Consider the following 16,260-nt stretch of genomic DNA (forward strand, 5'->3'; position numbering starts at 1 on the left):
TTTACCTATTTGGTCTCCCTACTCAATTTTGTCTAGTTTAGCAAGTAGCGGACTATCCTGTTGTTAGGGCCCTACTTTTCAATCTATTGTGTCCATGTTCAAACTCTCTTGCTTCCCATTAGTATAAACTTGCCCTTAGCACACATTAACGACCGTGCCACATTTATTTTCTTCTAATTTTTTTCTATTTTTTTTTGTTTATTGATAACTTACATATTTCATACATATATTCTTAGTCTCTTTGTGATATGTTTGAGTTAAACTAGTTATGTATTACCCTCTATTGGGTTAGTGTGTAGTTAATCATGTTTTAGAGTCCATTTGAAGGCAAATGAGGCAAAAGGGTACTAAAAGTGGAGAATTGAATAAGGATGTTGATGTAGAGAGAGAATTACAAGTGGAAAATTGAAGATGGTGATGAACATGACCCTTTAGAAGATCAATAACAGAAAAAAAATGTGTAAAGTAAATGCTCAATTATTGGGATGTCTTGGCATTCTGTAACAGCCTTTTTAACCTCATAAAAACTTGTCCTTTAGCCACTATTTTTCTCTCTTTTCACCCACACTCAAAACGCTAGTTGTTCCATACACTCCCGCCATTACCGAAGATTCATTGTTCTTAAAGAAGTTCAACATCAGAATTGCTTCAAGAGTTTCCCCTCCTTAATTTTCCCCTCCTTAATTTATTTTCACTCATGTTGTGTATTTCCAATTTAATCTCTATAAACATGATGTGTAACTAAATTCATAACTAGGGATTTCGATGTAGCCTTGCAAAATTGGTCCATGTTTTTAAGTTAAAGTATTCAATTCATCAATCTGTCTGTTGTTTCATTCACTGAATCTATTGTTAATTTTTTTTTGTTAATTTTAATGATTGATTACCATTAGGGTTGCTTACAGATTATTTGATCAATGTTATAGTATACATTATTCTTAATCTTGGTGGATATATGAATGAATGAGGAGAATGCTATGCAAACATCTTGCTGTGTATTTTCTTTGGTTCTTTGACGTTTTCTTGCATGCTATTGTCTCTCAATTTGGAACCAAAGTTGCATATCCCAATTAGGTGTTGATTAGGAGAGTTTGATCAAATCACACATCATATGGCTGATCATACATATATATGTAAAACGAACTCTGTAAACAGGTTGGTAATTGAATATGGCTTAATACCTTATAAACATGGAATTGGTTTTGTAATGGGGACGTGAAATCTCTAGTCCCATCCTCATTGTTTCTCAATCAACATATCATTTGTTGTTACATTGTTCTTGCGTTTCAAGTTATTTTCGTTTACAGCACAAAAACTACATTCAATCTATTACTTTCATTGTTTAGTTAGGAATTTTTCAAAGCTAGTAATTTATAGGGGTCCAATTAGTCCATGTGGTTCGACACCCTTACTTGTGCCATTATACTATATTTGCATTTGGAAGGAACAACATTTAAGTTGGAAAATCATTTTAGAATATTTGTTATATAATTAAATTTTCAAAAAGATGAAAATCAAGGTTACTACCTAGTAAGTGGTAATGGTGTTGCCTATTTTATTGAACGGAGAGAGAGGGTGCGGCAAAGAGTGACGGAGAAGGGCTTGGAGAATTATGTGTGTGTTATTCCTCATGTCTGGTGCCTTTATTTCTAGTAAATTGGATAGGATTCCTCGCCTAACAATTAATACAATCATAAAGGGATAGTATTACGATCAGTTTCACTATAAACTTGGATAGAATAGGCCTGAGATATAGATAGATGTGACCAAGGAAGTAACATATTTTTGGAATTGTTATAGAAGTACACGAGGTTGTGGAGCTTAATTGTTTTCAAGGAAATGACTAGGTTGGAATTTTGCAGTTGGACGCATACGAGCTAGCTTGCAGTGGCATTTGCTAACAACATTAAATCTTCTTGTTCTTTTTGTTTTCAAGAGTTACAGGAAGGATTGGAGGAAGCACAACAAAGCAAAACACTTTGGCCTGCGGCACCCTAATATTTTAAATGGTGACTATCCGGCTTGAAGTTGAAAACCGAAAGACGGATTAGGACGGCAGCGCGAAAGGTTGAGACTGCGTGCACTATGTGTAATTCAATCATACCATATATCAAAGAAGATCATTTTTGTGGTATTGAAAATGCTAAAGAGGAATTCCAAAATGCAGCCATATCAGGAAAAAAGAATAAGACAACCAATGAACAATATGAGATACTCTCACTATCTAATGGACGGATGGTGTACAATATATTGGTTTCAAAAGAGTTTCCCACAGAGAAATTATGTACCTGCAACCATCCGCTAGTTTTGGCCAAGCACGCCCTCTATTATTTAATTTTATAGATGAAAATAAAAACATGTGCAACACATGTTTCATGTTTCATGTCATTGGGGTGCCAGTATCGAATGGTTCCAAAGAAATAGTATAGGCAACTACGCTCCTATGATTCTCATTAGAAGAATGGTTAATGGGGCCAAGGAGCCAGTTTAAGACGAGGAATTCAAATAAAAATGTGATTTGGTAGTCCAAACAGTACTACCATGCTTTTATATAGTTTCTTCCCTGTCTCGGTCTTTTGGTGGATGTAGAGGTTATGAATCTTATGATGGATAAGGAACTATAAGAGCAACAACAAAGCAATGCATTAGCAATCGACAAATACCTGGTGACAAATTTGAGTTCAACGTACTCTTAATTTGTCCATGTATTTACCGAAAATTGAGATTGCAAGAGTCTTTGTGCAATAGTATTTAACCATTGTAATTTACAATTTTCTTGTTGTCTTATCTGTGATGCATCTCTTTCGAAAATAACTACAGTAAACTTTCAATAGTTCTTGCATGAGTTAGTCATAATGATCACGTACTTTCTTACGCTTCAAATTAAAACTTCAAATTCACTCAAATGCCAACGAAAATAATGAACCAATGCACTGAAATATGGAGCAACCAACGTTCGAAAATTTCTTATATATACCAATGTTATGCATGATGACAATAGTTTCTCGATTGTCTAGTTATTAAAGTGACAACTTTTATTAGAATTTCACTAATGAACAGCATGTAGATTTTCGAAGAAACATCCACGAAGGCTGAAGTATTAGTTCTATTTGAGCTTTAAACCATGGACGAGCCAACGTGGCTGCTTTCTTTCTTGATCACATGTTGCACTAGAGCTGCTCATGGGAGTTGTCGGATAACTGCAATCTCCTCCTCTATCTGATTTGAATGAGGCCGGCATATCGAGTTCTTTTGCTTTCTGGATCAGTTCTGAACATCCTAACTGAGGCTGGTAAGGTTTCGATCTCTTCCCGTTCTTGTTACTTCCGATGCTTAATGAAAGCTCCACTTCACTATCTTCATCACAACCAGCTGCACTTATACTTTTGAGGGACATGTGAGAGCTTGGTCCTGCTTGTTCTTGGTCAATTGTACTGAATCTTGTTGAGATGTCTTCCTCGGCGGGCCATTCAAGGTCAAATCCCCTTGACACTCTCTGAATGTCTCCTGAGCAACTTCCACTGCGCTCTCTAGAGTTTGGATCATCCCTCAATCTCTGAAGGTGGAAATTATATCCAGAAGAAGTTTGAGTTATCGAGTGCTGCCAGTTAATCAACTGGGATTGGTTAATGTGATCTGCACTACTAGTTATTGGACCCCAAAGTCTATTTTGTTTAATCTCTTTCTTCAGTTCTTCCATTAGCATCTTTTGTACACTGTACAGACGGTGTAGCTCTTGAATCTGCAATTTTGGTTTTTGGTTAGGACTTAGGATCTGATCAGACAAGTATAAGACTTAGGATCTAATAGGCAAAAAGGCTGTAATTAAATTTTTTTTCTTGGAGTATTTTGACCGGTTTGCTTATCCAGAAAGGTATTGTTGGATGTTGGTGACTGACTAGCTACAAAATCAAATTCCCCAAGCTGAATATAGTGGATTTCCATGAAACCAAAAGAACTCATGCTTCATGGAACATGATCGACTACAATTCGAGCTCATACATGCATTAAAGTTGATCATACCTGGTGTTTAAAGGTAGATTCATGCATCTGCATTGTCTTCTTGATGGTATCCATGCTGTGCTTGTCAAGCATCTTGTCCGTCAAGTTCCAAAGTGCGTCCTCAACTCTAGCCTTCTGATACTTCTCCTTCAGCCCAGTTTTCTGAAAATAGTCCCAGTCATCCACCCGATGCACCTTTAAGCTGCTGCTATTTTGTGAGCTTCCTAATATATTGATCATATATTCAATTTTTGTTCCCATTCCTGAAGTAATATACCAGTTAAAAAATGTTGGAAACTACAGAGAAACGTATATTTTGAGGAAACACACAGAACTGTTGCTATTGTATTATGAGATCTGCCACAGTAATTCTTTTTTTTCCAAACAGTTCTTATAGGATTAAAGTTCGAGTGTAATGAACAGTAAAAAATCAAAATTTAGAAAGAAAAAAAAAAGTACTTTTTCGGACTTGAGTGGAGTTGGTGTGATGTACAAACCCACTGACTGATGGTGGAAACACAGTCTAGTTGGACACCAGGTCTACAATTATCCTACCACATCTGAATACCAAGGAATAATTGAATTGGTGTGATTATTTTATTTTTGAATTATCCTCAATCCCACATGCAAGTGAGCCAATCTAACCCATCAAGGTAGTGGAAATCTATCTCTCAAAATTCACTGACAGATGGCTTTATATACTATATTTGGAACATGGATCTCCGGATCCACTAATCTTAGGGATCCATCAATCCGGACCATTGAAATTTGATCCAAATATTACAAACAGAGGCTCACTTTAAAAGTTATAGTAACTTTAGTCGTTGGATCAAATTTCAATGGCTTGGATTGGTGAATCCCTAGGATTAGAATGCATAGATCCATGTCCCCCTTTTTGTTGTCCAAATTCAAGTATCATTTTGGGAATAGGACTCTAGTTCCCTACATGAAACAATATATCATGAAAGGGACAGTTTAAGGTGTTGGATGAAGGATGAACACAAAAGAATGGCCCAGAATTGTCACAGCGGCTCCGAAAGTGCGTAATCCGAAAGTTACCAGACACAGAAAGGATGAAAAAGGAAAGGTGGGGTGCCGGCAAATAGTGAGACCTAATATGGAATGTGGGTTGTCTACTCTATTTTTTCTTTGTTAGTACAATATTTCTGCTGGTGTCATCAGTAGCCTTCATTTTTGTGAATTTGCTCTCCACAAGTGCCCACCTCTTCCTGTTTCTTTTGAAGCTAAAGACTCTATATATATGCTAAATCTACAGTAGTATGTAATCAGATAACAAGATTTTGACAGCATAAACAAAACCAAGGTAAATATTGCATGAAATAGAAACTAAAAAGGATCTATTGCAATTTACAATTAAGAACTGTTGAATTTGTATGGAAAATAAAAAAGGATCTCTTTCACCTTTATCTGATTTGGCATATATAGATATAGAGACTATATCTGTACTGATACTCGAAACCAACTATTAAATTTCAAGAATTATGATTTCCCAGAAGACCAAAACTTCCAAAATTGGATAATTTTAAAAAGAAGAAAATGAAAAGCAAGAGCATCAACATCTAGGCTTGCTAAGCATACATAGTTGAGTTATATTTAGTACCTGAAAAAGAAAGAGCAGAAGTGGAGGTCGTCTAGTGTGAGTATCATTGAAAGGTTTGCTTCTTCATGCCAATCGTACTATGATACTGGTAAGCCAAAACAACCCAATTAGTAGAGAATTAAGATAAGCATGCATCAATATCATCAGTCATTTGATCATCCATACTAATCGGAGTTGAGTGAAGAGAGCAATCTAAGGAGTGCAGCTAGCAATAGTTAAGCCCTCCCCCTCCTCCTGTGTGAATTGGGTGAAGATTCTTGGACACCTCTACACCAGCAAATCTCTTTGGCAGGGCAAGGCAGGCCAATATTAATTTCCAAGCTCCCCGCTAGATTTAGAGAAACAACAAAGCAATAAACCTCACCCTTCCTCACTCCTCTCACTAAATTAAACAATCCTTAATCATGTTCTTGGTCATGTTAATAATTCAGGATTGACAGGTTGTGAAGTTAGGAGGCATGGCAAAAGAAGGTATACAGAGAGAGAGAGAGAGAGAGAGAGAGAGAGAGTTAAATTTTTGTTAAATATTATTCATACATAGTATTGTTTGATTATGTATTTGACGTTCATATATATTTCAAGGGAATTGTTATTGTCACTCTAAAAATCTTATTTGGCACTCTAAACTTTCTATATTTAAAAAGAAAAATACACTTGTAAGAAGCGACAAATGAGATTTTTGAAGTGCTAATAATTGTTCTCTATTTGAATTGTAACATGGAAGCATATCAAATTTGTGGGGTCCAGAGAAGAGTCATATATGATAAAAACCATATGAAAATCCTATTACATGGGCCAAGGTACGCCAGTGAACAAGATATTCCAGACAAAGTCTCACAGAACACCAAAGATTTGTATAAAATATATTGATGGATCAAAAGCTGGTGCTTCTTTCCCAGAACAGCACCAATCTTAATATAATTTTTTTTCCCTTTGTTCAAATAATTCGATCCATGTTTGATTATTATCTCCGAACCAAAAAACAACTAGTCCAGGGTTGCATTCGAGTTTTTATGATAGTACAAAAATGCAGGTGTTGGAGTTCTATAATTGTTTTTTAATTCCTCAACAAGTGAATCATCTTCATCGAGTTTTACTTGATAGATATTGTTATTGTGTGACAATTGAAGGTTACTAACTGTTCAACAAATGTAATCACAACCAACCCCTTATAGTTCATGTGCAGATAACAATATCTGAATATCATACCACATAAACTATTTTTCCATAAAAAGAGGAAGGAAAAAGTTTTTAAAATTTTCTTTTTAATAATGTGGACACCAATTCTATTTAATTATTCAGGTTTTGAGTCTTTTGACAGCTAGCCATGATCCGATCTTGGGTTAAGGTTGCATCTGAATTAATGCATAGTGTCTGGGATCATAAACTAGATTAAACCACCTACTATAGTTCCAAATTCATTATTAATTTGGGTTCTTGAAGTACTTAGGAAATAATAGAGAAAAGAATCTAATTTGTGTCTTTATTGTTGAAGTAAATATGTTTTTATTTAAATATTTAAATATATTTATGTGACATCCCACATCGTCCAGGGAAGTGATCCTTAAATGTATATCTCATCCCTACTTAGCACGAGGTCTTTTGGGAGCTCACTGGCTTCGGGTTCCATAGGAACTCCGAAGTTAAGCGAGAAGAGGGCTTGAGCAATCCCATGATGGGTGACCCACTGGGAAGTTGCTCGTGGGTTCCCAAAAACAAAACCGTGAGGGAATGGTACGCCCAAAGCGGACAATATCGTGCTACGGTGGTGAAGTCGGGCCCGGAAAGTGATCCACCCCGAGTCGGGATGTGACAACCAATATTAAAAGTCAATTGATTTTGGCTCAAGGAGTTATGCAATCAAACCGTTTTGTTTTATTTCCGGTTTGAATTTAAATTACGTTTTGATTGTTCCACTGTGGTTTTTATCTTTTGTCTGTTTTGATTGCCTACATCAGTGCACCACTAATAACTCCTTTGATCGCAGACCGTTTTGCACCCCCATAAACTCTCTTGATTCCCTACGGTTTTGCATTCCCATAAAGTCCCTTGATTTCTTACGGTTTCACACCCTCCAACGTCTATTTCTTTATATATATATATATGTGTGTGTGTGTGTGTGTGTGTGTATTAGTTAGAAGCATGGTAAGAATAAATAGATAAGAGAAAAAAAAAAGTTTTACATATATTGATTTAAAAAGCAATATATTGGAAAGGTGTAAGTTTGAAAGTTCTTCCGGTGTGTGCAAGGAAGAATCTTATCAGAAGAAGAAGGTTCTGGGCTGTTTTATCCTAGGGACAACGTGGTGTTTGTGAAACTGCTTGCACACTTTGGGCAGAGCTGTGAAACATCTTAAATAGAGCGACTTAGTCCGCGACTCATCCCAAGAATCATTTACCACTCAAGGCTTCTACATTTTTCGAGTAACTTCGTTCCTTTCTATTTCAGTTTTCAACATTTATAAAATAGAAAAAGCCATATCCATGCACTTTACTGCTCATGGGTAATTTTCAGTTATGTGCATGTGAAGATTAAGGACCAAATCTATAATGTTTATGCATAAGCCAAACATGCATACAAGTAATTAACCATTGGCATCTCTGCTTAGGGCAACGATTTTCAACCATTTTTATGCTTTGTTAATCTTTGTATGTACTTAATGCACAAAAATAATATGGTCGATCGAGTGCAACACATAAAAAGAGGCTGTGAGCATCAACAATTCTCCACTTATCGTGAGCCTGTCGATATATATTAAGAAAATAAAAATAAAATAATCAAGTTTTATTCATTCCTTAAGAAGTAATTAACAAATAGATAGTGAGGTTTAAAGATTTGGAATTTTACTTTTTCAAAAGATTGATGCAAACAGAGAAATCCAATGTTAATTTGAACGATCGTGCAACAACAAAATAAAAACCCATAGAGATTAGAGATGATGGAAAGGGAAACTAGGCACACATCACTTTCAGCAAAAAGATGAAGGGCCAAAAACATAGCTGTCCCAAGCATTTAAAAATTAAATAAATCCCAAGGCAGCTTCAGCTACATATGATCTTGATATATATGAGATAAAATATGTGGTGCGGATTTGGATTTGGATTTTGATGTAGGCATGCCTTTGCCTTCTCTAGTATTACTTGTTTATTGGCTTCTCATTATCCTATGGTAACATGGGCTTCGGTCATCATCTGTATTGACTGTGCTCCCATTATTGCACGCAATTTCATAACTTCATGCACGCGCCTGAACATGCCCTAGTTCCACACGAATGCGTACTCTACATATGGAGTTTGCAAGTTTGGATAACTAGGGTTTTTCGAACGAAACAAAAAAGGATAACTAGGGTTTTTTTCCATGAATATTTCATTTCTCCGTATTTAGTGTTTATGTTATTGTGTGAAAAATCAAAAGGATATAGAACAGAAAGAAGAGTAGTGAGAAAGACGTAGAAGAATGTATAAAAAAAAAAGGACACAAAATGAAAGTTAAAAATTAGAAACTAAAAAACATTTTAAAATTGTTTTCATTTTAAATATTTTGTTTTTATTCTTTCCTTTTTATTTCATTCCTTGCTTTGCACCAACCTTCTTCCTCACTCTTTTCTTCCACATACTTTCCCCATAAGTTAAGTAGAAAAATATAATTTAAAAACAAAATGGTTATCAAACGGATCCTAATTTACAGTCGAATCTCTCCTTAAATTTAGAATAAAACCCAAGATTTGAATTTTTCATCTTTTAGTGAGAAGTGTGAGTCCTTCATTGAGTCTTTTAATGAGTTTTATTATTATTATTATTATAAACAATATTCTATCTTTCTACACTAAGAGGAGAATGGAGGGCTTAACCGATATGCAGTGGGTTGAAGAGAATAGAGGGTTATCCAATTACTCTACAAATAAACTCTCAATTCTCACTCCTCTTTATCGATATATTTTCTCTCCTGGGGAACCCTAAGGCTGCATTTTGGTATACGAAAAGAAATTCATGAGAAATAATTTTTATGTCTTTTCCTAGAAACTGTGAAATGAACTGTCACATCCCGACCCGAGCCCCCACCACATCCCGGGCCCGACTCCACCCTAACACGATATTGTCCGCTTTAGGCTCCTACCACACCCTCACAATTTTGTTTCTGGGGAAATTATACAGGTGTCGGCCAGCACGCCTCGATTCGGGGCCCTAGTGGACATTCCGGATCGGGGTGTGTCATCGACGATTCATTTAAAAAAAAAAAAAACCTAGGAAATGCCACTATTTTTATTTTATTTTAGTTTATAAAAACAATAGGGCTAGATTGGGTATAATAAAAAGACTTATTGGTATATTATTATTTTTTTAGCAAAATTATTGGTATATTATTTAACTCTCAATTAAAATACTAGTTAGGTAGAATAATGTACGGACAGATGGTCCAAACTGAAGATCATTAATTCAATAAAAATGTTATATAACATTGTTATACACTTTGATAACAGTGTTACCTACAAAGTAAACAATAAACTTTTGTTAGAAAGATAAACTTGATGGAGAATATATCAAGCTTGATCGGATGCAATGAAGTAAAACCACCACAACCCAACACCCCCCCCCCCCCCCCCCCCCCCCAAAACCAAAAAAAAAAAAAAAAAAAAAAATCAAAGGAGACATTTTTTTTTTAATTTTTTTTTTCTTTCCATAATTGTTTACTTAGTTTAATGCTTAATGTACCACCATTGTAGGGAGGTTTTGGGTTGGCCACGTGAACCATCCACATGACAAATAATCTCATCGCCACTAAAATTAAAACAAAAACGATAGGAGATTCTATTTTATTTCCATTTTTCTTGGAGATAATACTGCCATCTCCTAAATTCCAAGCTATCAATATCTGTCATTCATTTGTTTTGGTTTGGTAGCTTGAGAATTTAGTAAGGAGATGGAGTGTTTGCCCTTCCCTTTTTATACCATTCTTATATCCTCTTGTTTTGTGCAATCACGGTTAAGTCACGTCAATATTTTATATTAATTTTTTTATAAAAATAATAAGACAAAAAACAAATGTTGACGTGGCTTAATCGTGACCGCACAAAACAAGAGGGCATGAGGGAGGGTATGGGGAGGGGAGGGTAGACAATCCATCTCCATTTAATAATCAGTTGATATAATTGTATACGTTTGGAATCTAGTCCCTCTCGCATTTTTATATAAATAATGTTATGGAGATCAAATTTTTAAGTTAAATTTGGCAAATCAAAAGGAAATGGTTGTTGACAATTAGATTATTACTTAAATACTAATTAATGTGTTCATTTCCTATTAGTAACACATCCGTTGATTTACAAAATTTAATTTAAAAATTAATCTCTCTAACATTATCATTTTCGTACCTAAACTTTCTTCGCATGATCGTGCAACAGTCTACACATTTGGTCCATTCATTGGTTGCCATAATAAAGAATTATAAGTAAATTAACTTGATTTGCAGTAGTATAGTCCTCTCTCAATTTCATGTCATTTCACATATTTTGTCCGTGTATGTGATACAGACAAAGTAGCACTTATCTACATGAATTATTGTGATAAAAATAAAATTCATGCACAAGGAAGTCTAAGCATTGTATTTTTTATTTTTTTTTATCTATAAAAAGGCGGATAATTGGTATTAAACCATGGTTATCCACTTCTTTTGGGCCTGAAGAGGTCATGAGAAATTTCACCCTCGTGGCCACAGTCAAGCAGACTCAACAACTCAGAACATCAAACCTAGAACCTCCCACATTTTTTGTGTATTGGGGAGCAGTAGTCCGCGCCCTTACCACTGGGTCATTTGATGTGATTAAGTCTGCATTGCATTAGAAAGTATAATTTTTTCTTTAATAATATTTCATGTATTAAGAGCATCTAAGAATCATCATAAGTATTTGGTATTGGGCTCATTGTATGGGATAAATTCGGTTCGTGCTTCATATTAATTTGTGCTATGAGTTCAATGTATGCAATGGGTATCAAGCCTACAAAATACCTGCAAGCCTAGATTTCTCAAGGTGTTTTTGGTGAGAATTTCATTTGTTTTTAATCTGGGTATTTCTTAGAATCAATAAACGTTTGAGTCATGTTTATTTGTAACAAGTTGGCATACAATCTACTTTTGTGTCATGTTTATTTGTGCATATATCTCTTTTTATTTAAATATCTACTTGTACTTTTGTCTGCCACTTATAATGGTGGATAAATTATGTTTTTCAGTTTTGAGGGCGATATGGGATCCGGCTTGATTGCCCTACCACTTCCTATGCATTTTCATCTTATCTTATTTTATGCGATCACGATTAAGTCACGTTAACATTTTATATTGATTTTTTTATAGAGATAATAAGACAAAAAACAATAGTAATATATAATGTTGATGTGATTTAACCGTTCATAATCGTACAAATATGAGAGAATGTGAGTGTATAAGAAATGGGAGGGTAGAGAAGCCAGATCTGGTGATATGAAGTCAGCACATTTATTTACCTATTTCCCTTTAGTTCCCAACCAAATGAACTTCGTTGAGTTTTGTGAAACATTTTAATTTTCCTCTAGCAACAATGTTAAAAAAAATAAAAATTAAAAAAAAATTAAAAAAAAAAAAAAGGCATACTTAACAATCTTACGTGTAGCAAATTAGTTTAGTGGTACAATTGCATACTCTCACCCATTTTAAAAGTCAATCATATCCAATCTTTTATTATTATTTGTTTCTTAAAATTGATGTGTTTCTTTTACATGTTAAGCTCAAACAAGCTGAAACCAAGTTGAATGCAATAATTACTAGAGTTTGTCAAGATGATTAAAGACATCGAAAGAAATTTATGTATGATATGAGATATTATATGACCCGATGTTCAACGTATGAGTCTCACATTGTAAAATAAAAAACATACGATGCATATATGCTTATAAGGAATTCAACTACTTTCCATGTATATTGAAAATAGGTTTTATAGTAGAATCTTAACTTCTTATAGTATCGAAGTAAATTGGTCTACGTGTAAAGCCTAACAGCCAGACATGTTTATGTCATCTAATATGTCTTAAATTTCCAAAATATCAAAAGACAATCGACAAATAGTTACCAAGTGTTAGGTAGAGTAAAATTTCTTCGGAGTTAGTTTTTAGTCCTATTCTTGGTATGGTTAACTATTATTTAGGGTCTGTTTGATGATAATTTTTTTTTTTAATTTTCTTTTGTTTTTGCTAGAGAAGAGGGAGAAATGCACATGGTATACAAAGTGAAAATAATAAATAGCAAATGAAACCTATTTAAAATTGTTTTCAATTTTTCGTTTTAGTTTTAGACGTGTGTATCATTTTATGTTCATTCCTTCCATATCTTGCCACCATCGTTTTTCTTTTCTTATTTTACCGTCATTTCTTTCGTATATTTTCTTTTTTTAATTCTAACAACAATTAAAACGAAACGCTTATCAAATGAGCCCTAAAATATGAAATCACTTTTTAAAGTTCATATTCTAAGGTTTAGTTCTAATGTTCCAACTTTCAAGCAAAGTCGAAACCTAAGACATAAACCCTATAAGCGATCAATGGACATCCATCAATAAACCAGTAAGGGAGAACAAGGATTATAACATCCCAGAGTCTGATATATAGATTAAATGGCATTAGAATGTTGTTTGCTCAGTAGCGACACGAGATGTACTCATAAAAGAAAAATATTTGAGAGACATGTGTTTAGACTATATTTTTGTAAACTACGTTATACGGCAGTTGATAGTTTGATTATTTCCATTAATGGTTTTAAAAAAAAAAAAATTAACCATCAATTGTCACATTACTTGATGTACAAAATATAATTCAAGTAAATAATTTCACTTATATCACCCCGCTCATAAAGTTACACAAAAGTAAAAAGTTGGTGAGCATGAAAAACGGGAGAGAGGGATGACATACTTATCTACAAATCATACTTATTCTCCTTCTGATAAGAAACAACAAAGACAAACTAAAAAAGTGATGGCGATGGCATCTCTTCAAGTTGTTTTTATATGGATTGGGAATAAGCACGCGTTGTACCCTATTTGAGGCGCAAGCCGTAATATTGTGGGCCCCTTGCTCTTACTTCCAATACCTCTCTTGTTTGGTTACTAGTATAAAGCAACCCCGATCCTCTTTTCTTGACATAAACAATAATATAAGATTCTTCTGCAATTGGTATTATTAATCTTTCCATTGCTCTCCACTTAAACAAATCTTCTTCCTTCAGTCCGAATTAATTGGTTCATTGTTTTGTCTTAGCTAACTTACTTTCGAGAATAATTTTCATGTTACAAGTACACCATTATACGAGTCTTATGGTAATATTCTGTGTACAACATCTACGGCTTGAACCTAAAGATTTTCTTGTTCTTGATTCCCATCTAGAATATAAGTTTCATAAACGCGTCTTTTTTTTTATACCGTATTTCTATCGATCTCGTGACACACCTCGATCGAGACCAGGGCATGCTGGCCGTCACGTGGAAATAACGTAACCATATGCATAGTGCGGAAACTAATGAACTAATAATAAAAGTAGTACGAATAAATAAAAACCAGCTTTACACAAATAATAACAAACATGTGCAAGCGAAAGTGTGAACACAGAGTTCAGAGTATGACGACCTAATGCAGTCCGGGAGAAAACGACACAACAAAAGCAAACCCGAATGTGGTCCTACATTGGTGATAATCTGTCAGATATGCCAGGGAAATCCTTCGGGAAGCCACCAAGAGTGCTAGCCAACTAGAACCTGGAGGGGCGCAAAACAAAAGTGTGAGTGGGCAAAAACAAAGCTTTTCAAAAACCATTTCATAAACAAGTTCTAACCCCTCGCCGTAAAACCTGTATACTTCCCAGAAAATATAATATACATATATATATATATATATATATCAATCATGCTCTGAAAAATATGCTATGCCAAAACCATTAAAGTAAAATGCAAGTGCTCAGGTAATATCACATCAATGCCATAAAAGCTGTCAGTTGGAGTCACCTAACGGTCACCTGTACGGCTGAATCTAGAGCTCAAATCTCCAACTCATTAACTATACCTGCACACGAGTCGGAACCACCTAAAGTGGTCTGTACGACAAGCTTGGGTGTGATATAAGTACGCTTAAGTGCTACGATCACGTGAAGGCTGGGCGAATAATCGCGGGTCACCTACGAGTCGGAACCACCTAAAGTGGTCTGTATGACAGGACTGTGCACCTAACTTGGATCCAAGATGAGCGTGTGGTGCGGGAGGTGAACATCACGTGAAGGACTGTGCCCGACTCTGGGCGGGAGCACTAACACCAGGGGTGCAGGTTATGAGCTTTCTAAGCATCTCACATCACTACTGAAAGTAAACATAAACCATAACTCACCTGTCAATTACCTGTGCGTCCGCAGCATCAAACATATATAAACATATGCGACTCATAATGCGTAAATAAATGGCAAATAATAAGCATGGCATATAAACGTATAAACGTTTCAAATCAATTTCTGGGAAAAACATAAGTATATATGTATATACGGAAAACCAAAAGCCCACTCACTGGTATGTAGAAGGGTCGTAAGCCCCTTGCCTCGAGTGACCACGCTTGTCCTCGGGCTAGGTATCACCTATATGCGAAACAACTATAAAAACGTTAATTTTAAAGCACATAACCAACCTTATGAAATAACTTCTCATACAATCCTCAAATGGGGTGTATGAATACACCAACGTGATCTACTCAACCTCAGGAACATCCCCATATTTTTAGAAAAATTTTTCACTGTCGCACGTGCCCCCACGCGCCGGCCAAGGCACGGCCACGCGCAGACACGTGCCTGGCACGCTGACGGCGTCAGTTAACACCGTCAGGAATATTCAGTTAACTTTAACGGATTTTGTTAACGCCGTTAGGAATATTCTGTCCAAACTGACAGAATATTCCGTCGTCTTCTCCGGCGAGGCTCCGGCGCCGTCGCCGACGCCGGAAAATCGGGAAAAATTCAAATCGTCCTATCTTCTTCGTTTTTCAACCAAATTTCACAAAATTGGTACCAAAATGAAGCTTACAACGAGAGGAACAAGATCATACCACTTTCAAGTGCTAAAATCCACGAAATCTCACCGGGAAAACACCACCAACTCCGGCCAACCTCAAAACTCACGATCCCGACGTCCAAAACCTTCAAACAAACCACCCCGAGCCTCCTAAGGACCTCACCAAGCTTTCTACAAGCTTGAAATTCCCAAAAACATAAGAATTTACGTGTGCATGAACAGTGCCAAAAATCGGGTATCCCGAGTTCGACGTGAAAAAGAAGGTATCCTTACTTGAAATGGGTATGGTTGAACTTCTACGGACCTCATGAGCATGAATATATACTTTGTTTCCTCGATCTGTGAAGATTTGGAAGGTTTCTAGGTATGTCCGTACAAATGGAGGTGAAAATGGGAGAGAGAGAGGGCTCAGGACAGAGTGCAGGGCAGGGAAAGGGTGAGGGAAATGTGGGAGAGTGTGTGTGTGGTCCACAACCTGCCAAACCAATTCAAAAACAACCACACAACGAAATTTCACACTAGGGGTAAAATCGTCATTTCACATTTACGATTTGAAAATTCTGGAAC

The 16,260-nt window shown here is 35.6% G+C and overlaps 1 protein-coding gene across 3 annotated transcripts; it reads right to left on the reverse strand.

Annotated features, from left to right (window-relative positions):
* Positions 1–2,939: 2,939 nt before the first annotated feature.
* On the reverse strand, positions 2,940–6,167 carry LOC137732298 (uncharacterized). 3 transcript variants are annotated; one of them, XM_068471605.2, is made up of 4 exons: positions 5,789–6,167; positions 5,624–5,708; positions 4,024–4,265; positions 2,940–3,742 (listed from the first exon to the last, which is right to left on the reverse strand). In XM_068471605.2, the coding sequence occupies exons 3-4, from the start codon at positions 4,261–4,263 to the stop codon at positions 3,107–3,109; spliced, it is 876 nt and encodes a 291-aa protein (XP_068327706.1). In that variant the 5' UTR covers positions 4,264–4,265; positions 5,624–5,708; positions 5,789–6,167; the 3' UTR covers positions 2,940–3,106. The 3 variants fall into 3 exon arrangements, with proteins under 3 accessions (XP_068327706.1, XP_088543160.1, XP_088543161.1); XM_088687034.1 differs by having other exon boundaries at positions 5,816–6,118; XM_088687035.1 differs by having other exon boundaries at positions 4,024–4,226; positions 5,789–6,118.
* Between the last annotated feature and the right edge of the window lie 10,093 nt (positions 6,168–16,260).

This window comes from Pyrus communis, chromosome 16, assembly GCF_041283825.1.
Source record: "Pyrus communis isolate YQ-2024b chromosome 16, ASM4128382v1, whole genome shotgun sequence".
Taxonomy (NCBI): domain Eukaryota; kingdom Viridiplantae; phylum Streptophyta; class Magnoliopsida; order Rosales; family Rosaceae; genus Pyrus; species Pyrus communis.